Here is a 25,842-nt window from a genome sequence, read left to right as displayed (position 1 = left end):
TGTTTTGTTTTGTTTTTGGTTTTTTTAAATAATTCAGTGTTCTCTTATTAGTGGTAACTCCTTGCAGATTATCAAACAATAGGTACGTATTTAGGCATTCAATTTTTTTTTACTGAAATGCCTTTAAGAACAGTAGCTGCTTTTCTAGGGTCCAAATCTGGTCTTCACAGATACCTGTCAAGATGTCTCTATGCATGTCTTTAGAGGTACAGGTTGTCTGATTTTTGAAGGGATAACTTGGGCTTCAGATGATGAGGCCTTTGCTTATGCATGATGTCCACAAAATAATGGCAAGCACTACATGGCTAAGAAGTTTCCGGTCAAAGTTAAAATTTAAAGTTAAAGATAACTGAATAGGTTTGTTTGATAGCAAAAAATAGTCGAATTTTTTTTTTTCCTAAAACAGCTTAATCACATCACCTTTGTAATTAGTAAAATTAAATAAAGCCATTCAAAGCAATTAATTTCAAATAATAACTGTGAAAATATATCTAAACCAGAAATAACTTTGTATTAGTCTTGTGACCTAACAATAAGAATGATTTAAGTCTTTTTTTTCCCCACATACAGCTAAATACAGAGTTTTCAATGCTAGGAATATACATGACTGATTTCAATCATGAGTGTTTCTGATGAAAGCAGGAGGCTTCAGAAATACTGATTTTTCATTGTATTAGCTTTTTAGCAGTAGTGAAGCAAGTTTATTGATAAAATACACTTTTAGAATCCAAGTTTGGTTCTGTGATTGCTGTCCCAGTCGTGTGTGTGTGTTCCTGTTGTGACAACCTGGCATTGGCTCAGAGGTTTATTTTTAGGGGGTGTTCCTGCATGTTCAGAGTTCTGTTCCTATATTGTTGAGAAAACAGCCTAGGTCATCATAGTGAAATAATGAGTTGCATGGTAGCATTTGTCAATTTACTGTAAAGTACACTGCTTTTACTCTTGTTTTGTGATGTTCTGGACTAGTTCCTACAACTTGAAATGCTTCTCCGAGGCTAGCAGTTCATAGTGCACCATTTGTAGAAGTTGCTGGTACTAAAATCTATTGCAAAATTTTGTCAGTTTGCATGTATGATCTTTGATGCTTCCTTTTTTTTTTAAATTTTTTTATTTTTTCCTCCCCCATCTTTTATTCTGAGAAGTGGCAACATAAAATCTTGAAGTCCAGGATTTTCAGTTAGAACACATAAGCATACAGAAGTTGTGCTGCTTATCCAAAGTTTATCTGATGTACTTAACCTCTCTGGCCTCAAAATCAGCCCGGTAATCACATGAAGGCAGTCTTTCCCTTGAGGTTTTTTTTCTGTAATTCCTGGCTTCTGATAGGTCAGATATATACAAGAATAACCTTTTTGATAATACTGCATGTCTTCTCCTTGGGGCAGATGAAACTAGATGCTAAATTAATATGTTTATTGTTATTATTAGAGTCCCTACTGTGTGTTTAAATCTTTGAAGAGATAAGTTCATGTTTGTTGCAGGCTTTAGGTACCAGTTTGGACCAGTCCTCCTTTACCCATACAGGTTTATTTACAGTCATTTCCTTTTTCCTGTTATACCAGTGTGCTCAGAGGGAGCAGAATCTTAACACAGAACATATCTTGACTTTTTCTTCTACCTTCAACGTTGTCTAATTGCTTATTCTGATAAAGACTTTCTGATACAGACTTTTTGAGTGTAATTGCTAATTACTTCATTATGATTTACTCAATTATTATTTAGTATTTTTGGTAGTATATGGAGGGCCTTGTCATGCTACTGTGGTGTACAGTGTGTAAAAATATAGGTAGTTCCTATTCAAGATCTTTGACTACAAGTACAAGCAGTTCATAAAAACTGCAAAAAAGGGCACAACATAGTTTGTAATATGGCAAGTGCAACCTGCAATTCTGTATGTGTGGCTATAGAGTTGCATAAAATTTGTGTGTGGTTTTGTATTTTTAATTTAAAATAAAAGCATTATGTGCAGACTAACAAGGCTGTAGGGATTTTTTAATCAGAAATTTACTTGGCATCTGAGGGAGAGGTGGGTGGTTTCCTCTGTGTCAGTTTAGAGAAAATGCATTTAATGAAAAGGAGGTAAAGTCCAGTGAAAGGGAGACAACAGGCCAGAGAGCAACACTGTGGGAGAAGAGTTTGGCCAGACAGAGCTGGGTAATATAGGATTGCACAGAGCACCTAGCTGACTGCTTACATCTAATACCATTTTTCAGTATGATTTTTTAGGATTGTCCTTGAAACACTGAACACCTTAATACACTGAATTAGTTGCCTACTGATTTGAAAAGAGTATGAAGTTAATCACTTCTGCTTATTTGGACAGCAATGTATGTTGTATGAAAGACTAACTTCTATGGTACAGTGATAGTGATGCCCATCAAGCTCTGCTACTTGTCCCCAGATTTTTTTTTTTTCTCATTTCTATGTGTTCTTGATTAAAATGTGTATTCCAGTTTTTGCTTCCAGTTACCTGTGAAAGGGTAGAGATATTTGGAAACTCTGTAAAAAATTTAGTGAAGTCATGATTTTTTTAAGATCTTGATAAGATCTCAGGCATATTTTGTTTTATGTGCACCACTTGGGGGCTTGCTGTAGAATAGAGATGACTTCTTCAAGGGAAGTGGGAAATGCTTCTTCACTCTGAGTAAATTGCATTTTGGTTTAGAAAAAGCAGATAAGCATCTGGTCATTTATGTAAGTAACTCATATAGTATGGTATGTAAAAGGTTTTTTTCCTCTGTGTACTGCTTTCTGCTACACTGATGATAATGTACCTGGAAGGAAAAGGCAGTCCAGGCTGAGGCAGCCAGCGTCAGACAGGGCAGGCTGCCATCTGTCCCACCTGCTGCATTCGTGTGTCCATCTGGTTACTGCAATAGCTCATTGCAGGCTTCAACAGAAGAACATTGAGGCTGAAAAGAAGGCAGTGTGAATTATTTAGGTAGCCAGTGTAAATAAAGAGGGGGGAGAGGAGCAAAGGGAGGGCGGTTGTGAGAAGGAGAAAGCACTGTCTTACTACTAGATGCTTTGGAATGTGTTAATGCATGAGAGCATTTGATTTGCATATAGATTTAGATGTATAGATCATTGTGAAGATTACAAGCCAATGAGTTTTATCTAGATTTAGATAGCTCTCAGCCTGGTTTGCACATAAAATACAGCCAGTTTCAGGAGGAGAATCTTTGGGGACTTTAAACCTAAGTGAAACTGATGAAATGTAATGCTTTTAGGTATTAATTTAGCAGAAATAAAATATTTCCTTTAAGGGCTTTCTGTGCCCTTTGTTAACCAAGAATTTATAACTGCTTTGCGTAGTCAGGGCTTTATACACACTGTGGTTTTGATTTGGTTATAGTTAGTTACTTTTGTAGACATCTGTAATTTATTCTAAGAGGAAAAGCAGCTGACAATTTTTTTCCCCCGTTTCCCCGTGTGTTTATAAGGTGAGGATTAAAACCAGTCATCAAACAAATGATTTTCCAGCTGTCAGTGTATATATTGTTACACAAGCAAATTTATATGTGCTTTTCTCCCTACATAAGCATACACAGAACACTTATTTCAGATATTTTTAATGTGGCTGTACAAACAGAATTTCATATTGTTGCAGTGGTCTTGAAAATACAAATAGGCTTATTTTAAAATTGCTTGCTTAAATTTCAAAATGACCACCAGGAGGTTTAGACTATGGTGGATCTATTGGTAAAATCTAAATATTGTTAGAAAAGATAAAAATCACTGGTGCAAAGGAATTTAATTTGCATCATTCTGTTTTATGCATTTTAATAATAGTGGTGTCATACCAGTTTTCATTTTAAGTGAGTGAAGCACCAGTCTAGTGCTGTATTTAAAAAAATAAGGGACTGGCTTCACATTTTGATATGTCATATTCTTATTGCTTTCAAATTTTAAATGTCAAGGTTTCCTGAGCCAAATAAAACTAGGAATAATCCTAAGAGGAATCCTTGAAATTTTGGGAGGGTTTTGTGTCATTGTTTTGCCTGGTTTTAGATCCACAGATGAAAGGGGTGCAGTATCTTGAAATCCCAACAGCCTGGCTACTTCTCTAAGATTTGCATGAAATTCAGCTTCGGCCTTTAAAGGGATTTGAGTGGATTGGATTTTTTTAAGGTTAGTCCATGTCAAACCTATTTAGTTCAATTCACATGCAAAACCCTTTTTAGTTTTTTGTTTTGTTTTTGTCTTTTTTTTTTAAGCCAATAAAGCTCTAGCTACTATTAAGGTGACATGGTGTACTTGCAGTAGAATGTCCATGGTAATGGATCACCCTACTGGCACGTGTAACAAACCAATAATCCACTTTGTCATTTTTCAAATTAAAAGGTTCTGTGTCCTATATCTTCCTCAGAATGAAGAGGGGGTTTTTTTTTGCAGAATTTGAGATAACAAGAGACTACTTTAAAGTATCCGAGTCAGTGTGAATATCCATTTCCTCTAAAATGTGATCCTCAAAGTTATGTGATCCCCCCATTAGATTAAGATTAATTTAACCTTTGAAAGTAATTTAAGCTCTACGTTCTTTAGTTCTTGTTCTTCCTGTAGATTAACTCCACTGTTAAATGATTATAGGAGTACAGTGTATGTTGTGCAGTGACTCAGGAAACAATTGCAGGGGAAAAAAAGATGAAAACATTTTATGGTATATAAAAAGATTAGTGGCTACTTCAGAACTGCAAGGGCATGACTTTCAAAAGAAGAGTTTAATTTGTTACTTAAAAGCCAGCTGAAGGAATTCTATGTATCTCAAACATTTAGTCCAAAGCATTGGAATGCCATGTCCAGAATTTTTGATGTCCACCAGCAAGCTGTGAAAAAAGTACCAAATGAAGACACTTTGCCTTAATTAAATATTGCCAGTATAAGTTGATGTATCTAGGAATTTGGGTTAAATAAGGAACACCCAACATTCTCTTGAGGTTGTATTTCATCCTGGAACTTCCTGCCCTATGTAAAGACTGCAACATTTGTCCTTCCTTTTGTGAATGGCTGTATATTGTTATGCTTTGGTTTAAACATTGCAGAAGTTTTATAAATTGTTGGTGAGATCCTGTAAGCAGGCGACCTGAATCTTTAAAGCAATTGTGTGTTTGCATGGAGTCAAGATCATCTGCTTCCATAGTACACTGTAGTGGTGTCTGGTTCTTCAGTATCTAGAAAGATGCTGGATTCAAAATTGTATTCTGATGTCACTCAAACTCCATGAATTTTGTTCAATTTTAAAGATGTAAGTGGAGAACCAAGTAGTATCTTCTCCCTGTGCTTACTCTCATCATGGTGTTTGAACTTCAGATGTCATGCCCAAGAAAGGCACAGCTTTCAGCTATGCCTAGGTAAAGAATGTTTAATTTGTGTGTACTGGTTGAGAAGAGGGTATCTTCCTTTGACTTCAGGTTCCTGCTACTCCCAAGTGTTCTAACAATATACATTATTTAGAATATGAAAAAATAATTCTTTTCATTGTTTACATTCCAAAGAAAGATGCAAGCATCCCACAACACATACTTTATGTTTATGGTGCCCTTTTTTCTCTTGAAAGCTGAAGAAGCTGCTTCTTAATGAAACACTACTTTTTGGGACTTGATGCTGCAAAGCTTTCATGTCTAAGTTACTTGATACAGTAAGTTTCCTGCCTAAGTACTCTGAGGGGCAGGTCAGTGGCTAATAAACCCTTCCCAGTTAGCCCCATTCACTTGTATTTTGCACAACAAATATTTAGATTTTCACAATATAGAAAAGAGTAAGATTCAGAAGTAGTACAATTAATTTTCTAATGTGTGTTTTTGTTTTCTGTTTGTTTTGTTGTTGGTTTTTTTTGTTTTAATTTTCAGCATCCGTTTAAAGATCTGAAGTTGCTGATCTGTGGTCAGAATTCTTTCTTTTGTTCAATGACTTCTGAGAGTCAGTTTTTTAAAAAGCATCTCCTTTTAGCAGATCAGCTATACATGTAGGATGTGGAGCTTTGTATGTAAATTTGTTCAGCTAAATATTCTTTATTGATAGTGCTTAAGCCATTCAGGGTTGTGCCTAGTTTGCAGCTTTTAATACTGATGCCTTGTAGTAGTAATATGACTATTTTCAGCATTACTAATTAAATGGTCTTGGTAGCAAATGCTAGCATTTATGTTGTTATTTACTAGTGTTCCATAAAGCTTACAGTTTTCATCCTTGTAGATTAGTGAATGGTGGTGTTTTATGCATCATTCATGTGTTGCTATTTGGGGAAGTATAGTTGGTATTTTGCTGACAGAGTAGAGGGGATGCAAAGGCTGTCTAGATGTGTGAATTCTCTTCTTGGCACCCACAACTTTGTGGCTGAGAATATTGTAAAATCTTACTGAAGAGTATAGTCATGTTGCAAGAATTGTTTATCTGTGTCTGGGGGGGTGGTTCTTCTGGCAAAAGGGTGATTTGCTGTTGTATTTCTTTAGTTTTGGAATAAATAAAAAATGCTATGAACTAAACATAAAAAATAACAAATCTGGCTACTTTTTTTTTTTTTTTTTTTTTTTTTTTGCTTTAACAACTTTAGGTTCTAGCAACATAAACAGGTGTAGTCCTTCTTGTTCTTTTCTGTAGTTGTTGTTGACAGTCTCTGAATGTAAAGGAGAAGGGGGGGAGCAGGGTAGAGGGAGAGAGGTTAAATGGCATGGAGATTAAATTGCTTCAGTGACAGAATCTCTCCCCAAAGAGAGTGAGTTGTTTTAAGGATTAGTTGGGGAGAACTTGAGCTGAACCCACTTCTCTGCTGTTCATAGATTGCATCACTAATGTTGCCATTCTCTTATTTTTTGTAAAAATACAATTTGCTTTCCAATATGAATAGAAAACACTGGGGAAGTTTTAAAAAGCAAAGCAAAAAACCGAAGGCTTGATTAACCGCAAAATTTGTGAGGTTTTACATGTGTTATTTTGCTGTGAAATTCTTAAAAGATTGGAGCAGATTATTGAAAAAAATACACATAGTTGATTTTTATCTTAAGATTATTTCAAAACACCAAATAAATGTTGTAGAAATAGTTATCCTTGATCTAAGGGGAGAGGTTCCTCACTTAAAACACCATACCAACTTCTAAATGAGTCTCTTTTGCAAATGGAGGTCTGTCACTGTAGCAGTGTAGTATTCCAGTAAGTCTTACATCCTATCAGCTAGTCTTAAACATTTTCTTTTGGAAAAACCTCACCATATGAGCTGGGAATCCAGGAGGATGTGTGCACAGTCCCTCTTCAGAAAAAAATGCGCTCAATCTGTTTCAGACGAGTTCCCCGAAAGATGGGTTAAATCAACTGATTGAGCTGATTTTCTCTCTTGAGGTGATATTTTATTTATATGATAAAATGCTTGGAAAGTGATTAATTTGTCAGGGGAACATCTTGTTACTGTAAATTTGCCGAATGTGTAATAAAATTGCCATAACACAGATGGGAAAATGAAGATCTTTTAAAATAAAATAACTGTGCAGTCTGCCTACGTTTCAACACTTAAAATTAACTTAGTTAAATTTCTTTGTTGTTTTTACCCCTGGATGACTGTAGGTGAGGGAAGACTGTGGTGATGTAGGTGGGGCAAATGTACCTGGCCTTTTGTTTGTGTGATGGCTGGAAGGGACAGGATTTGGCTGTGTAATTTTACTGATAGGTTTGTTAAATTTCTGCCAGGGTTCTGCGATAGAGAGTGGATTTTCAGAAACTAAAATATACAGTACAGATACTCCCAGTATCAGACCTTTGTGGGCAAGTACCTCAAGTCACTAAAATGCATGAGAAGTAGTGTTTTTCTGCTAGTTTGTGCAAAATTCCTTTCAAATGACAGTTAAATAGTGCAACACATTTCGTAGTCTTTATAGCAATCCCTCATTGTATGGAATATAACTTAGATTATATAGGGGTATACTTGAAAAGTCAAAGGAAGGAATACCTTACCTGTCTCTTGAGTTGTAGTGTTTAACAAGTGCAAATAGCATTAGGGAAGTGCCGTTTATTCAAATATTTTACTGCTGCCTGTCCATCTGTCCACTGGAATGAGCCACTTACCATGCTTCTGTGTTTTTTCCTTTCAACTTAAAGAATTATGAAAGGAAAATTCAATTTTTTGTATCCCTTTATGACACTTTAGACTGGAGACTGTGGACATTTGGATTAAAAACATATCCACCACCACAAGCTGACAGATTATTATTATGTCTTCTTTGAATATATGGATTTTATTCCTACATGTTGGAAGTCTAAGAATGGGAATTTTTTATATAAATAATTGTCCTAGTAGTGATGTACTGCATACTGTTGCCATATTTTTTCGCTTTTACAGCATTCTTGGCCTTATCACCCATAACATAAATCTTAGGCTCTCATATTTAATACAACCTGTAGGATAACCATGCCCATATAATGTACAGTCAGGCAATCCCACATCATCATTTGACTATCAGTATATGTTGTCCTATGACAGATGTTTCAGTTGATGTCCCATTTTGGGTTTGACAGTATGTTTGATACACAGCCATCTAGGGGTAGATGAGAGTGGCCTCCTCTAGGTGTTAATGCTGATCTCCACAAACAGCTATATGAGAGTGGCCTCCTCTAGGTGTTAATGCTGATCTCCACAAACACCCTCAGCTTATTAAGCTTCCAACTATATACAGTTAAAGTTTTGGATATATGGTGTTATCTTAGTTGCTCATAATTTATTTTTTAAGTCCAGGCTATTGATTCCATGAAGCGATGGCAATATAAAGACTCAGTTGCTGTTAGACTCTCTGCTGCATAAAGAATGAGTGGAGGAGAGGAGCAGATCTGATGTATATTCTAGGCTGATACTCAGTTTGCTGAGCAGCCTGAACTTGTGCTAAATCTAGCAATGCACAGAACTTGGCAGGGTCAACTGTGTGTGTTTAGTTTAATAGAGGAATGCAGTTCTCTCTTCACACCAGTCTTTCATTGTTTACCCAAGGATGGCCAGCCTAGGTAGAACTCTTAGATGTAGAAGAAGCAAATACTTGATCCAAACTTTATATTGTCAGAATGATTGAAGCAAGTCTGTCATTAAAGTACAGCTGAAATTTGCAGTCTGGAATATAGAATAATTAATGCTGATCTGTTTCTGTAAAGCTTTCCTCAGACAGTTCTCTCAGTGAGTTCTTAGAGAAGAGATGGGCACAGGTTCAGCATGTAATAATTGCATCACATTGATATGGTTGTTTTATAATTGCAAGTAGAAACAGTCAGGTTTTGAATGTAGTAATTGGGCTGATACACATTTATTATATTAGACAACTTTTCTGAAATTTGCCGAATTTCCTTCTTTTCTCCTTTTTTCTCCCACCAAATAGAAGGCAGAAGATAAAATAGTAGAAAAAGTATCAGGACTGTGTAAGAATCTCATCCTGCAAACTTGCTGGAATCATGCAAACATCTGAAAAGTGAAAGACATTGCTTGCTGACCTTTGCTGCTTATATCCAGAGGCACCTCTGTGACAAGTAAACCCGGTGGCATGAATAGGTTTGAATTGCACATAATATGTGAAGAAAAAGGAACTGTGAAAAGGCAGTTTTATTTATTTATTTGTAAAAATCACACATTAAAATCCAAGACAGACCAAAAAAGACGTGAGATGTATAGGTTTTTCCTCTACAAATCCTCTGATTTACTCACTGAGTGATGAGTTAGGCCGTTAGGACCATTCCCGAATAACATACTCAACTGTTAGTTTTGCCTATTTTTAATTTTCATTGCTTCCAGAATTAAGATGAATAAATAAACACAGATTAAGTATTCAAAGGAAGAGGTTGGGATTTTTTTCCATACGGTTTTCATTTACAAATGTTAAGGGACTTTACAGTGTAGAAATAAAAATGTTTTTCATTAACAGCCTTTGTGCATATCACTCAAATGTTTTAGTGATAAAAAAAAAAAAATTAAAACCCCATATGGACTGCTGTGCTCTCAGAGGCTTCAGTGTCAGTGTGGTTTTACTTGGGTGCATCAGGTTAAGGTAATCCATTTGCATCTTGCATATCAGGGTTATCAGCACCTTATACCCTCTGAAATCACATGGTGGGTTGGGGTATAAGCCGTTAGCTACTAGAATTTTGCAGAGCTTCAGAGTTGCTGGGTCTGCTCCCTTCTACCCAAGGTTTTAATCCACAATGAATGACAGATGTGATATGCTCGGAACAGATTTAATTTTATTATTTCACCTACTCTTCCCATTGAAATAATAAACTCAACACTGTTTATAAAATTATCTAGATGATTTAAGCAATTTGTGAATCAAGCGGTGATATTGAAAGAGGAAACTTCTTCAGAAATGACATCTCTCCATTGATGGATGTTTTCACAGCAGTTATAAATTTGTAATCTTTTCTTTTGCCAGGAATTTGTTTATGCATTACTCTTTCATATAATGAAAACTCACACTCCTTTTTGTAGAACATTGTGGTTCTGTCAGAGTCTTTTTTTTCCTGTTATTGTTTGCCTCTTCCATTTCAAATCCTTGAAAAAAAAAAACCCACCATAAAAACCTTGGGCTATTCACAGCTACACATTGCTCACACATCACCCTTTGTGCTGGCTAAAGCTGTTCTTGCCATAGGCTTTATTTTTGGGAAGGGTACACATGAAGAAATTAGGATTACTTTAACAAGAAAATAAACACTTGAATGTAGGAATAAGAAGAGATTTAATTTAGCCTTAAAATAAATTTCCCATGTAGAAAAAACTATTTATTTAAAAATAACAAAGATCTATTTTATAGAAGTTCAAGGCAAGCTCTTTTCTTAAAAGTAAATGTTCAGACTTCCAAAGCATCATCAAAGCCATGGAAAAAAAAAAAAGAATAAAAATGGAAGATGTACTGGATTGGGATTCCCCAGAGCCTTGATTCTGTTTTGTGCTGAGAGATTGGCCTGCTGAGCAGTATTAGGCAACTTTTCACTGTTCTGTCTTGTTTTGCCCATCCAAAAGAGGGAAGTCCCTGAAAATGCAGTTTATCTGGGTTAAAATCAATAAGTAAACCATAAACATTATTTGTAAATAAAACCATAATATTGTTATGCACAGTAAATAGAGGACCACCTGTCTGAGGCCACAGGGAAGGCCTTTTCCTTTACTTCATTTTCAAGTCCCACAGTGGTGATTAGAATTTTGTCATCATCACACAGTGAAGAATAAGACCATGACACTTGGTGAAATGCTGGCACTCAGGACACTGTTTTAAATCACTTTGAATTTTTGTCCCTACCCTTTTGTTTTCTTATGGACATCTGCATCTCATTGTTTGAAAGAAATCCTTTCTGTTGTAGAACCTTACATTTCACTTTTTCTAGTTTCCTAAGCAAAAATACAGTTTGTAAGATACAAGACTGTGATAAAGTGGTTTTATAGCCAATACTGAAAGTGACTAAAATTGACAACAGTTGTGTTTTATAACAACCTCTGCTTTCATGTCCACAGCCTACTTTCCTATCATCAGCTATGGAGTTGTTTTTTTCGCTTTTTCTCTCTCCTTCTTTTTCCCTCCCCTCCTCCTTCTATGACTTTTTTCAAACATGATCAATTCTGTATCTCTGCACTGACTGGAAAAAAAGCCTTTTACCAGGAGTGCATTTTAATGGGCAGCATGCTTCACTTAAGTCACCAGAACCTTAACTGTATAATACTCAATTTTTTACCAACCCGGAACCAAAGCTTTTTCTTGAGAGCAGTGTTCAGGAGAGTAGTGGAAGAATTAGTATTACAGAACTAAACCAGATTAGGAGGGAATGTGAATTAGATTTGGTAACAGATGGTGCTGTGGAAATTAAAGGTGCTTTGCGAATGGAAGCGACAGCAGCTTGCCTCTTTTCCTCTCCTGTCTCTCTCTTTCATGTGCTTGATAGACGGGTATAAATCACAACAATCCCGTCTTGACAGCCAATTTCGAGAATTTGATCTGGTTAAAGACATGACGTTCCTGCTTCACTCACTGAAACCGGCTGCTATTTTATTTTTATACAGCACCTTGTCATATTTAGGAAAGTGGAATCACCTGCCTGCCTTTAATGAAATTTTCTTTAATTACAGTTTTAGCTCTTTAGTGTTAATTACTTTTCCATTCAGACGGAGTTCTCATAGGAATGCATTTCTCTCCCCCACCCCGCCTCCCTGCACTATTCACACATATGCTTTCATTTTTCTAAAGATGCTTTTTGCTGTTGGAAGTTGTTGTCAGATCCATTATAATTAGATCCTAATTATCAAAATTATCATTATTGTGTAGGAAAGGGAGGCACTGTAAACAACTGTTGAAGTTACAGGATCTTGTTTGGCAGAAGAGAAATTTTTCAGGATATACATAGAATAATAAAAAGGTAAACAAAAAGTCCTACTGAAAACTCCATCTGGAAAGCTAATAAGGGCTGGGTAGCAAACGCTATCCTTGGGAGGAAAATCCACACTGGTTCTCTTAGAATACCTGTTTCTCCAGTTTCTGCTCCTACCTTTTTTGGAAAAGATCAGAATAAAATTCCCCTTCTTCTGTTTGCTTATGTAAATATGCATCTTTGTACCTCTTAATTCAGGTGTGCAGATATATAATTCACTTTTCTGATATCCATCAGGCTCAACTTACATAAAATTACTTTTACAATTACTTTTTTGCATTTTAAGGCAACAAGTGAAATGACAGCTGTGATGCACAGAGATACCAGAGGTGCTTCTGCCATACTCTAGAAGTCTTCAGAGTGAAAGAGGAAAGTAATGGACTATATCTAAAAAAATAATAATAAAATAAACATCTCTCAAAGTAAGAGAAGATTCTTAGAGCTGGCAACTAACAGTTGGTAGAAATAAAGCTTCCTACTGGCAGTCAAATCAAATGTAGTAACAACTCAAGGACTCCCTGCTGCTAGCTGACAGCATGGTGTAACACACAGGGACAAACATTCACTTAAACACTGATTGCAGGGAAACGTCATTTTCCAGCTCGCCACATAGCTTTTTGGTGCTTGTGTGTGCGTGTGTATGTGCAGGGGGGATTTAAAACTGATGGTGTGTGGCAGGGAGGACAGGGTGCACTTGGGAACCAGCTGAGTGAGGGGGTGGCAGAAGGATCACTTGCTTTATAAGTTTTAGTCTTGAGTCTTTTAAGACGCTCACTCTCTGATACTATTTCTGGTGTGTTCTTTCTAATCACTTTTCCAAGCTTGGCTGGCAAATTATAACTCTCCTGTTACGTATCTGCAGAAAATCAGTGACAGCTGGGAGGGGAGACAGGTACACAGTGTGCACACACCTACACACTGTCTTTCAGCATTGGAAGGAAATTGCTGCTAGAAATTGAAAAATCTGATGATGTAAGCTTTGACTCAGTCTTGAGACTGAAGGTATCCTTTTGTCTTCTTTTTCCTTTTGGAAAGTGATGAATGACAGCCATGTCTCTGACCTGTAGTACTGACTTTCTGACTGGTGCAAGTAACAGCTTTTGATGCTGCAGTCATTTCAGAATAATCCCTCTTTAGAAAGCCTGTTATGTTCTTGAATAAATCTTTACTTATTTTGTTGTTTTGTATTTTTATCCCATCAGTAGCTGGATGTAGCATTTAATATTCTTTTGCTGTTCCAGATGATTTCTCTTAATAGAAAGAGTCCTCCCAATTAACAATTAGATTCCTCCTGACACTTTACTGTCTGGGGGATAGAAGCATCAGGTGGAGTCCACCTGATACTGCTGGAGTATAACCCCGAGGAAAATGTGTTCCATCACAGGAAAATGCTTAACTTCTTAATTAGTGTTTTTACTATCTTCCAGCATGTGACATGAATTAAAAGTGTTAGTTGGCAGTTTGAAAACAGAGTATAAATATTTTACTCTTCCTGATCAGTATGCTGATTTTCATATGATGAGTCTTGGCTGTCACATCACAGACTTCTGGTTGGAACTGTTTGGGACTGGGAAGTGTCTTGGTGCGAGTTGCTGCAGCTCTCTAGTTTTCTCTCACTGCAGAGCTGACTAGTTTGAGGTGTGTTAAGTACTGTAGCAACAGAAATACGTGTAACATTAGGCTAGGAGCCAGTAGAGAGGATAAATTAAGGTTTACTAATTATATGACTAACTTCACAAACATAAACAGCAGCCATGTTCTAACTGTAAAAATGCTAGAAACACAGGAGAAAAAGAGAAACCTTAAACAGTAAGTATGAATATGAAGTATTTGCTGAGGTTGAACTTGTATTAGGACTATAATATATGTACAAAATAGAAAACCAGACATTTATGTAGAACTTTCAGGCATTTCAGAGTGATCTTCATTTAACATGCCATCTAATCCTTGTGTTGCCTTAAGTACCTTCCTTTTTTCTTTTTTTTTTTCTTTTTTTTTTTTTTTTCAGTGTTTGAAACCTGAAATACCAGAGCATATAAAAAGTATCTTTTTCTAGTCGAAATAAATACATGGAATCTGTTGAACTAGCCATCCTTTCTGCAGGAAACTTTATGTGGTGATGGCCTGCTAGTAGTAGTAGTGCATAACACAGCTAGTGGCATATTTGTTGTTCAAAAATAAAGGTCATTTTGTTTTTTTGATATGATCTTTTTTTCTTTTTTCCTTTCAGTTGGAGGTGGGTTTCTTTGTTTGTTTGCTTTTCTAAGTATTGCAGTGACATACATTGTGTGCATTGGACAACTGTGTTACTGAGGGCTGGAACCTCTTCAGATGTCTGGTGGTTTGGCTCAGAAGTGAAAGATCTTTGAATATTCTTCCCTGTTTATTTTTTGTTCCCAGAAGTGTGCCTGATGTAAAGAATAATAATTTTGCAGTCTGAAAAGATTTAAATTATGTTAGCTAAAAGTGCTTCAGCTTTTAAATTCAGAAGAGTAATGTTACGGTCTGTCAAACCTTAGGATCTGTATGCTGCAGAGCTTGTGCATGTCTAAGGAGACATTTAATTAAACCAGCATTAGTGCATCTATACAGACTTATTAAAACACTTAGTTTGTCTCAATAATATTGATTAAATGGCAGTAGTTTGTTTAATCTAAGTGTATTTTTGCTATTACTGCATTACTTCCAAGTAATCAGGGTAATAGTCATCATCAGTGAAATATCACGTTAGTTATGAAGTAATTCCGTAAGAGTTGATTCAAACTTGGCAGGAACGGAAGGCTTTGTCATATAGTGCCGAAGCCTGATTTGGATTATTAGAATGAGAGTTTTAAACGTAATTTCTGTTCGTACAAACGGGGTGTGTTTTATAGGCTTAAATGTTATCCATACTCTTGGGTATCCATTATACGAGGGAACACCTCAGACAGTTAATTATGCAAAACATCATGTTAGTAATTACACAGTATTATTATGCATTTAACAGTTTTATTGATTTGCCAGTTGCTCACTTAGAGTATTTAGAGCTATAAACAAGAGATGCTCATCCTCAGTTGAAATAGGTCCAAGGAAATGAGCTAAAGATAAATGACACTAGTATGCATTGTTGCATCAGATGTAATCCTTAAATGTAGAAGCTGTCAACAATGATAATTTGCAACACATTGGGGTATCTCAGGATCATTTCATCCTTGTTAACAAAGTTTATCAACCAGGAAGCACAAGGAATCAATGTGAAATAGAAGGGGAAGGATTGATGGATATTTATGTACTGGAAGGTAGGTTAAAATAATTCCGCCTCATTTTGGAGGGTCTGCAGTTGTTGCAAGTCATCCACTTTAAAAATATGCTTTTTAAAAGCAGCACAGAAAAACTAAGTGCAACTTCTCAGAATAGGTGCAAATGTGAAGGGCCTCAGATAATGGCTTGTTTTGTTAAACTAAAAATGGCCATGCAGTAGAAGGTCCTTTAGCAGAGCTTGGTAGATTGCATACAGAGCAATAATAACCATTTGGGAAGCTGGATCCTCTCTTAGCAGTCATCAGCAAACTCAGGCCACCGTTGGTAACAATGTGAAGGTTTCAAACATTACTTCTTCTGTTCCAGCTGCTACTGGCTATGACATGCTCTGGGAAAAAGTCATTGCCTTGCTTTGCATACCCAAAGGTGAAGAGGTGAAGGTTTCAAGGTAATCTAAAGGAAAGAAGAATTTATAAAAGGACAATTAAACATTCAACATTTAGTTTTTAAAAAAATTCCAAACAAAAAATCCCACCATAGCCTCTCCGGTTTTGCACAGGGTGATTGCACACGTTTTCATTAATGAAGATCTAATGTGTAATAGCAGTTTTGTTTGTGCTTGCATGGGACAAAATTAGCAATGCTTTGCAATCAGTGAGCTCATCCACTAGGTTAACCAAGCAGGCTTTATGATATTTCTTATTAAAAGAAGAAAAGCTTTCTTTTCCTTCCCCCAACTAAGCCAGTGCACCTTAATGCAATGATGATATGTTAGACCCAGCAGTTGTCAAAGCATCGTATTACTGTGATGCCATAATGACACCCTGTCTCCGTAAAGTAGTCATGTTTTCTCAAATCACACGTTGCACTGTTGATTTCTGACATGACACTTCATTCAGTCACTTTCCTTTTCTTCAGCATCTCCATTCTCTGACAATAGCAGCTGGTGCCCATTTTCCTATGAAGTTATTCACATTTTGCCACTTTACTAGAGTGCAATTATCTGAAGCAGAAAAAGATGCTCAGTGTAAAGCAGCTAGGCTGAAATTGTTACTCAGCTCTTCAACAGGACCCAGTGAAAGTCTTGAGTTGTCACCTTGGGCATCGGTGTAAGAAGCAACATTTTCGTTTGCTTCCACACAAACATTTTTTCCCTCTTAAATTCAGAGAAGCAGAGTATGGGAGAACACTGGAACATGCTACTGTTTTTTGTCTACTGAATTCGGTACAGATCTGTAAAATAATACTGAAAGTAAGCACAGTATTAGGGAGGAAATGTGGTCTTCTATGGTCAAGGCAAGTCTGTTCCTGACTCTGCTACAGACTTACTATGTCACCTAGAACAAAAGTTTCTTTCATACATTGGTTTTCATAGTTAAAGTATGAGGAAAATAAGTTAAGACCTTTCTGGTTGACATCCATGTGAGTTAGAGGAATGTACTGGAGAAAAATCAGATGGATTGCACTGTTAGTGTAAAAAGTACTTACGTGCATAAAAACACCTGCCTTGCTCATGCTCCCATGTAGTAGCTGTCATTAAAAGTGTCAACTTATAACAACCCATTCTGACTTTTATGGAAATAAGATAGTTCTGTATTCAAGAAAAGAAAAACCTCTTGAGCAGGTAAAAGTGGACTTTTTTGTGAGTCCGTAATAAAGGTGCTCACTCTCATTATTGTGAATAATTATTACTCTCACTGAAACCACCAGCACAGCTCTGAAATAGCAAATGATGCTGTACTCAGAGCTTTTACTTCTTGAAAAGTAAGCATGAAACCTGTTCACGGATTGTGAAGTATTGTCATATTCCTTTGTTGTCCTTTAGGTTTTGATAATAAGGGAAAAGCAACTTTCTGAACCAATTGCATGTATGGGTAGAATATAAAAAGCTCTCAGTGCCTTGAATGGGAAGGCTTTCTTTTTTTTAGGGCTATATACTATAATCAGATGCAGTTAATTTTTGCACTCCACTTGCATATTGATACTGATTTAGCCAGTGTCAGCACTGTCAATATCATTAGTAATGTGGCAGGTAGATGGAAATGTGAATGTGATTGCATTAATAAATTCTTAATATATTCAACCTTTCATAAGCACATGGCATTACAATTTATTCATTATTGTTTAAGACCATATTAAAGCAGGAGTTGCATTTTGAAGTGCTTTGTCATTCTGTCTTTCTGCCAGCAGTGACTTTTCAGGTCTTATTTAAACAAAGAAACTGAAGAAAATTCACTCTAGATGTGGACTTGAGTAATATTGCATATTACTTGGGGCTTGCAGCACCCTGTGTAGTTTCTCATGAATATGGGCATGGAAATGCTTCTAGGGACCAGTTAGTTACTTTCTCTACAGTTACTGAAAGGAAAGTTTAACTGAGAGTAAACAATTGCTAGAAAACTTACCTGAGAACAGGCCACCACAAATGGAGCTGCCATTTATTTGACTTAAAATCTAGTATAGAAAAAAAACAACCCCACCAAGGCTTTAACATAAATACTGTACGTTTTTATATGACATGTGTTATTTCTATTCATAAACCTTAACTAAATTTAGATTTTTATTAATCCAATGTGACCTAAAAATTTTGCATTAACAGCACAATGTGGAATTCGGCTTATTCTCTTTGAATGCAGATAAAGCCATCATCTTGAAAATAGCTCTTTCTGACAAAAAGGTGTTCTTTTGAAATAACGTATTATTCACTACATTCCTCTTAGACTTAATGTGAATTTTAGTGCCTCTAATTTTAGATTGAAGTGAGGTCTAGAATAAAACCCACCGGCTGACAATTGAATTTATAGATAGTTGTGAATATTTCAGGCTTGAATAATAGAGCTGTAGAATTTCGGACACAGAGAGGAAGAGAGAATTAAGCTCCAACAGTAGTTTTAGACTGTAATGCAGTGGTGTCTAGGAATTCTTCAGTGTAACAAGCTAAGTAGTTATTAGAAGGGAACTGAGGGAGGGATTTTACAGAGATCTAGCTTAGGCATTATTCCAAATGTTCAGCATGATAATTTGATGGTGGTCCCAACTGCCATCCATATAAGATGGCTTGTGAATTACTTTCATTCACTTGTGTTAGAGTAACGAAGGAGTGAAAGCAGTAGGTGTCTGCCCACCTACAGCTAGTACCCAGCCTTGTCTCTGGTTCACCTTCTTCGGGAGATTGGAGAAGTTTTTGCTGCCAGAGTCAGGGACTGTTGTTTACACTTGTGCTTGAAATGCTTAATGATTTAACTACATCTGGACTTTGCCAGCATGCACCCGTCCTGTTTGTACTGTTTAATCTGTGGCCAAAAGCAGCTCTGTCTTGGTTAGCACCAGAACCTGCTACTTCAGAAGGATCAGCAGACTGGCTTTAGCCTAAGCAGCACTGGTGATCAGATTTTAATGTTTGTAGAACTGAGATTATAACTTGTGAACATGCACACATTTTGACAATTAATTGCAAGTGGTTTTTCTGGGAAGGGTGACATTTGAACTCATTATTGCACAAATTAGAAAAAAAAAAAAGGCAGCGAGTGGGAGTTTAGACAAGAAAGTGCCATCAAGGTGGTTATGAAATACTGTAGGTAGTGACTCCTGCTGCTGTATTTTGCTTCATGCGACGAGTCTGAGCAGCAGGGAGGTGAAAAGAAGACCAAGTGCCTGTTTAGTCAATAAAGGGACCTTAGTGTATAGAAAAATAATGTAAAAAACAAGTTGGTAGAATGTGGGAGTTAATCGATATTTTTAATTGTAGCTATATAAAATTCAGTGTCAAAGAAAGAAAGAGATGGAGAGCCACCATGTTTTAGAACCCTAATAACTTCCAACTCTAGTCTAAGTTAATGTATGTGAGAGCTGTCCAGTAATTATAAGGTAATAAGTGGAGTGGTGGTGTAAGCACTCTTAAGTTTAAAGGAATTCACAGAGCTGCTGTAAGTCAGTGCCAATCCTCTTTCTTTCAAACGTTGACTTGAGAAAAGTCTGCCTGGAGTGCAAGTAGAGAGACAAGAGAGAGCTATGTATTAATTACAGCACTCATTAACAATGACGGCTACAAGGCAGCAGATGCAGAAGAAAAGGAAGATGCTACTGCAGGCTGGCAAGGGGATTTCCCCCCCTCCAGTTCTTGAGGAAAGGACAACACAAGCAGGTGGTCCAATGTAATAAGATATTTTCATGGCTTTAACCTTCCCATTTCTTTGGTGTATTTGCTGACACCAGATAGCTTGTTCTTTCCCCCTCCCTAAAGAAGTATTGATTTGAAGTTTGTAGGGTAACATTTCTTTACATCAACCCAGTTGTGTTCCAAATTCATGTGTTGTTTGTTTTCGATACAATTTTTCAGTAAAAATCACAGCAATGTAGAGGTCCTAAGTAAAATTAATGGGCACTGGTGTTAGAGTAAATCTCATCCTAAGCAGATATTTTTAATGAAGGGTCAGGCTTTGATCTCAGTTACCCTCATTGGAAAGGAAGCCAACACTCTGCATTTATGTCTGTTTTCCACTTCTGAATTTGATTTCAGATCTTGAAGTAGAAATTGATTTTATTTTTTTTTTAACATGAAAGGGTGAAAAAGTAAAAGATTGGATCTCCAAAATTACTTCTGAAAATTCATTAAGTAAAATTGTCTGGACTCATTCATTTACTTCGAGAACATGAATCTATAGCTCCAATCTGTAAGCAGCTTACACGGTAGTTGCTTTTAGGCTGAAAATGTTTCTAGAGAAATGCTCATAACTGTCTTCTCTACCTTGGCAGCTTCTGAAAATTCAGGAAATTTTGAATAGCCATGTGCTGCTGTGGTCTCAATCATATCTGTAGAGTATGGATATAATATATAATTCTGCACTTTCTAATTAGTGTTTTGGTCCTTTATCCTCCTTAAAGTATGTTTAAAAAAACCAAACCAAACCAAAAAAATCCCCTTGAAGATGGAATAGACAAGATATTTTTTCCCTGTGGAAAGCACTGATTTGTCAGATGAAATGTTACACGTTTTTTTTTCAGATGCTTAATCTGAAAATGTGCAAACGGAGAAGTAAGACAGACTCTCACCTTCTGTAAGACAAAAGTTCTATTTGAAATTTCCTCTAATATATTTTTTTAAATCCAAGAATGGAACAAGTAAAATGTCAAAGCCTATAGAGCTGCAGATATATGGGATAGTGGCATAGTTATTACTAGTTAGTCTGAGGATAATGGCTAGAAAGTAATTGCAGCCAGAGCTGATGAATCATTTCACTTAGATTTTGTGAAAAGGGAGTCCAGCCTTAATTATTTGTTAGAGTTCCCAGTTGATGTGCTACTCTGTTACTAAATAGCTGTACCTATAATAAAGCAATATTAATGAAGAAAAGAAAGAAAGGACTGTTGGAGACTTGCTCTTCAGTTCTGTGATCAGATCCATAGATGATGGATATGTATTTCAGTCAAATGCCTTGGCAGATACTAATTGTAGTGCAGAACATTTATGTGGTCACACTTGAAAATTTTTGTTCCTGATAATGATGGAATTTACAGAAAGTACTGAGGGAAAAAAAGAAGACATGTAATATCCAAGTCATCTACTAGGATTTTAAAAATATTTATACTCTGTAGATGACAAGTTCACAATTTAGTGCCGATGTGATGTTGACACATAGCCTAGAGAGCAAGTTGGAGAGGACAACAGATGGATTTGGTCTCTTTTAAAGTTTTTGTTTACTGCCTGTCTGGAGCTCTGTCATGCCCTTATGCTGATTACCTTCATGTAGAACAAGAGGTATTGACTAATGAATGAATGATGTGCAGTCCCTAAACCTCCCAGAGCAGCCTTAAAGAGCACTGTCTCTAATACACAGGTTCTTCTTTCTCTCTCTCCCCACTACAGGCTTCTCTGCAGAATGTCAAGCAAAGATCGACACATTGATTCTAGCTGTTCGTCGTACATCAAGACGGAACCGTCGAGCCCCGCCTCTCTGACGGACAGCATCAACCACCACAGCCCTGGTGGCTCCTCAGACGCCAGTGGGAGCTACAGTTCCACCATGAATGGACATCAGAATGGGCTGGACTCGCCTCCCCTCTACCCTTCTGCCACAGGGCTTGGAGGCAACGGGCCTGTCAGGAAACGGTATGATGACTGCTCCAGTACCATCGCTGAAGATTCACAGACCAAGTGTGAATATATGCTGAACTCGATGCCCAAAAGACTGTGTTTGGTGTGTGGTGACATTGCGTCAGGGTACCACTACGGAGTGGCTTCTTGCGAGGCCTGCAAGGCTTTCTTCAAGAGGACAATTCAAGGTTGGTTATTCTTTAAACTTCTTTCTTTTACTCAAAGTGAACTAGTACAGCCCGTGACTGAATCCTGTTAGGACTTCAGAGTGTACCATTTCATTCTTCATAGTGTTTGATCCTACAGATGCTACTTGTGAAAAAGCTCTGTTGGGCTTCTCTGGGAGTTTGGTCTGTCATGTTAAGACCACTTCCGTGTTTATTTTGATTATGAAAACCAGAAAAACATTGGAACCATCAAGTACACATTCAGATTTGTTTTCTTTGAATTTCTCATGGATTCCTATAAATGGGTATTGCAAAGAAAACTTGTTTTCTGAAGGTTTTCATAGATGCTTCTTGAACGTACCTCACGGCTGGCACACAGGGGTTGTGTTTGTGTTTTGATCTTAGTTATACCACTACCATGCTTGAACTGTTACAGAGATCTGTTTATTTTTGTTAAAGCACCAGTGCATTTAAAATTTGAATGAAGTGCTTTGTGCAGTGTATTAATGACTGGTATTTCACCAGTATGACATACAGTGGCTATAAACAGGTTCAACATATATCTGTGAAGTCATATTTTAACTAGAGTAGGTTGGCAGCTTAGGTCTCTGCCCAGCACTTTTTTTTTTGCCCAGCTTATCTGCTCTTGCTGCCTGTTACAAATACACCACATATTTTGGCATACATTAGTAGGAATGGGTTAATTTGCATGCTTCAGAACCAATGGAAATAAAATAGTCTTCTACTTTGATTTAGATATCATCCTTCCAAGTAAAATTGAAGGTGCTTTATTTAAAGAACATGAGGCCAAGCTTGGTCTGTACAGGAATATAGTGTCACATTAAATTAAATTCAAACTTCAGAAACTGAAATTGGGTTGCTCAGTCCAAATTTAAGCTCCTCAATAAAACCTGCTTGATTTTCATAGATGCTGAGCACCTGGAATTCTCAGGGAAGACAGTGCAATCTGATCGTGTACTTTATAAATGTGAGCTATGATAAGAATCTTAAAGTTATTTTCCACTTATAATTTCAAATAACCCAAAATCTGAAACACTTGGGCAAGATTTCTTAAAAACAGTACTTCCAGATGTGAATTTATGATTTAATTATAAAATTAATTATAAATAAATAAATAAATTAATTAATTATAAATTAATTATAAAAATTAATTAAATTAATTAATTAATTAATTAATGTTATTTTAATTTACCAGTTGCTGAGGCAGTGGCCATTTTATTCGCCTCTTGTCTGTTTTACTATTGGGGTATTTGGGCCTTCTATCAGCATGAGGTGTACCCATTTTATGATGACCATCCAACCACTAAAAAGAAACATTAGACATTAGTTGTTCTAATGGACCTGAGTGTTCAAATTTTTGCAGCCCGTAAACAAACATCTGTGAAGATTCCTGGTGGCTTGGGTTTATATGTAAAATGAGTGCATATACAGAATCAGTATGCTTGTTTCAAGTCTTTGTTTTAAAAAATGTTTAAAAAAAAAAAAAAAGAAAAAAGAAAGAGGTAGGTGATTTCACTTGACCTTCAAGAACGCTTTCATAAAAACTAAAAATGATTCCACTAAAGTATTTTGTATTTTGTTGTTGCTAAACTTCAAGCACCAACTTCAACTAGCATCTGTTTTTGTAAATGGCATTTAATTGCTATATGATAGCTGTCCTAGGAACAGAATTGATTCACGATTATTTTCGTTGTTTTTGAGCCTGAAAAAATGCCACAGAAATGTTAACTAATTAAAGTGTTGACTTCTGGCAGTAATAGGTAGCCTGCAATTTTACACCACATCACAGACAGCAACTTTCTGGGCATGGAAGCACAAGACAAGGACGTCATTCTCCAGATAAGCAACCTGGACTTGGCCATGCAGCTCAAGTTAGAACTGGCAGCTGTGCAAAAAGTCTCACTAGGGTTAGAACATGAGCTGCATCAGCAGGGCACAGTGCTGTGAAGACAAAACAAAAGATGTGGTAAGGCAAAACCAGGCATCGAATGGAAAAGCAATAATGAAGAAACTAAGAATAGGAAGTATGTTACCATCATATTGTCATGGTAGCATCTTCAATGCTGACTTAACTGACACAACTACTGAAGAGTTTTCAGATACCATCCAAAACAGTGGAAGCTGCTTCCTTTGCTGAATCAAACTATGGACTGTGATAGGTAACAGAAAGTATATAAGAAAAAGATTCTCTCCATTTCTCCTGAAATCCTACACTTAAGCTTGCATGAAGAATAATTCCTCTGCTTTTTTTGTTTGCTCTAAACGATAGAATTTAGTCCCAGTTTTCTTAGATGCTGTTCTTTCCTGTACCATCATTTAACTTTCTGGTTCATAGCACAATCTTTCTCTGTTTGTTTTCAAAATAAGTTAATTACTGCATAACTGCAAATAAGAGAAGAAGAAAACAGAAAAAACCGAACCCCAAGAAATGTATAAATATGGCATAGCAAGTCAGGCTTCCTTAAAAGTCAACTATTGTAACTGTATCCTATTTTAGGATAATGTCTTTGTTCAAAGAATTGCACATTTTAAATGCTAATAATTGAACTGTGATAGTGATTTATAGCTTCAGTGATACTACCCAAAGCTTTCTTTTTTATCATTCATGATTTACTAAATTAGCTGAGACTTGAAGCACTCAAGTGACACTCCTGTTGAACTCATGAGCCTGACTTCAGGGCAACATAGGCTGATAGTTACATTATGAAGCACATCTTGTGATCACATCAGACCTTATGTCCTTTTCACTAAGTCAATGGGAGACTTTCAGTTCTTTCCATTTCAAAGGAGTCTTTTGAAATCTCAGCAGGTGAAAGCCACAGGCAGCTGCTCAGAGAGGTAGCACAGTGTCTGTACACCACCACCATCTTACATGAGACAGAAATGCATCACAGGATACCCAGTAGCCCCTTACAGGAGACAGGAGTAATGGGGATGATCATTCCCTTTCAGGTGACAGCAGTTCATTCTAGAAAATGCCTGTTCCTGGCTGATAAAATTTCTTCTCTTTTCTTCCAGTCTTTTGCAATCCCCACTAATTTTCTTGAATGTAAAGAAACTAAACGAACCTTGTCTTGACTTACAAGAAGGAGTAATTTTGTCTTTTTTGAATATATATTTTTGACATAGCACAGAAATACATTTGGGGCTATGGCAAAGAATGCACAGATTATGAGAAAAATAAATAATATTAGAAAAAAAAAAAAGAAACCAGAAATTACTTGTAAAAAAAAAAACCAACCCAAAACCAACAAAACCCACCACAAAACAACTCAGTATGTAAAATTTGTGTCTTCTGAGGTCATAGTAGAATCTAGTGATGTTCTGCACCCTCTTGTGACATAAAGGGATGCAAGAATTGGATGTTGTCTCTGCTCAGCCTAGTACTCAGTCAGCTGCAGCTCTCAGTTTTTTTCACCCACATAATGGGTGGTTGCAAATGTCTCAAAGAAGCACACACATAGCTAAATATCCCCAAAACTGGCTTAACACCAGGGATAGCAGAAAATAGCAATCTCTAAAAATAGTTACAGGTCCATTGATTTTCAGAGTCTCTCCACAGTTTTTGCTGTGCACTGTATTATCTTGAAAACTCCAAGGTTTCATTAAAATAGAAAAAAAGAATTTTTGGTTGTCAGCCGGTTGCAAAGTCTTGTTTTTAGCACAGAGGTGATGTGGTTACTGGATATTTTTAGTGAATATTTAATGTAAATACATTTCTCATTTTTACTTCCTCAGTTGTCATAAAGACTAGTAAATACACGTTTTGCATTAATAATTCGTAATTACTTAAACATTTCTGCTAGTGAATTGAAATATTATTTTGATTTCAGTAGGATGATAGGACTTAGAGAATCAAAGACAGATTATTATATTGTTTTATTTTAGCCTTCATCTCAAATAACAGCCTGCATCTAGACAGCCTTCTTCCTTCGTCATTCC

The 25,842-nt window shown here is 36.5% G+C and overlaps 1 protein-coding gene across 29 annotated transcripts in view; it reads left to right on the top strand.

Moving 5' to 3' along the window:
- Nucleotides 1-25,842, top strand: part of ESRRG (estrogen related receptor gamma) — a 404,999-nt gene that overhangs the window by 258,715 nt on the left and 120,442 nt on the right. For all 29 annotated transcript variants that reach the window (XM_071739656.1, XM_071739667.1, XM_071739658.1 and 26 more), the window contains one exon: nt 21,485-21,900. In XM_071739656.1, coding sequence (XP_071595757.1) covers nt 21,485-21,900 — 416 coding nt within the window. The remainder of the gene's footprint in view (nt 1-21,484; nt 21,901-25,842) is intronic.

Source organism: Heliangelus exortis, chromosome 3, assembly GCF_036169615.1.
Source record: "Heliangelus exortis chromosome 3, bHelExo1.hap1, whole genome shotgun sequence".
NCBI lineage: Eukaryota > Metazoa > Chordata > Aves > Apodiformes > Trochilidae > Heliangelus > Heliangelus exortis.
This window is presented reverse-complemented; position numbering and strand designations above follow the sequence as displayed.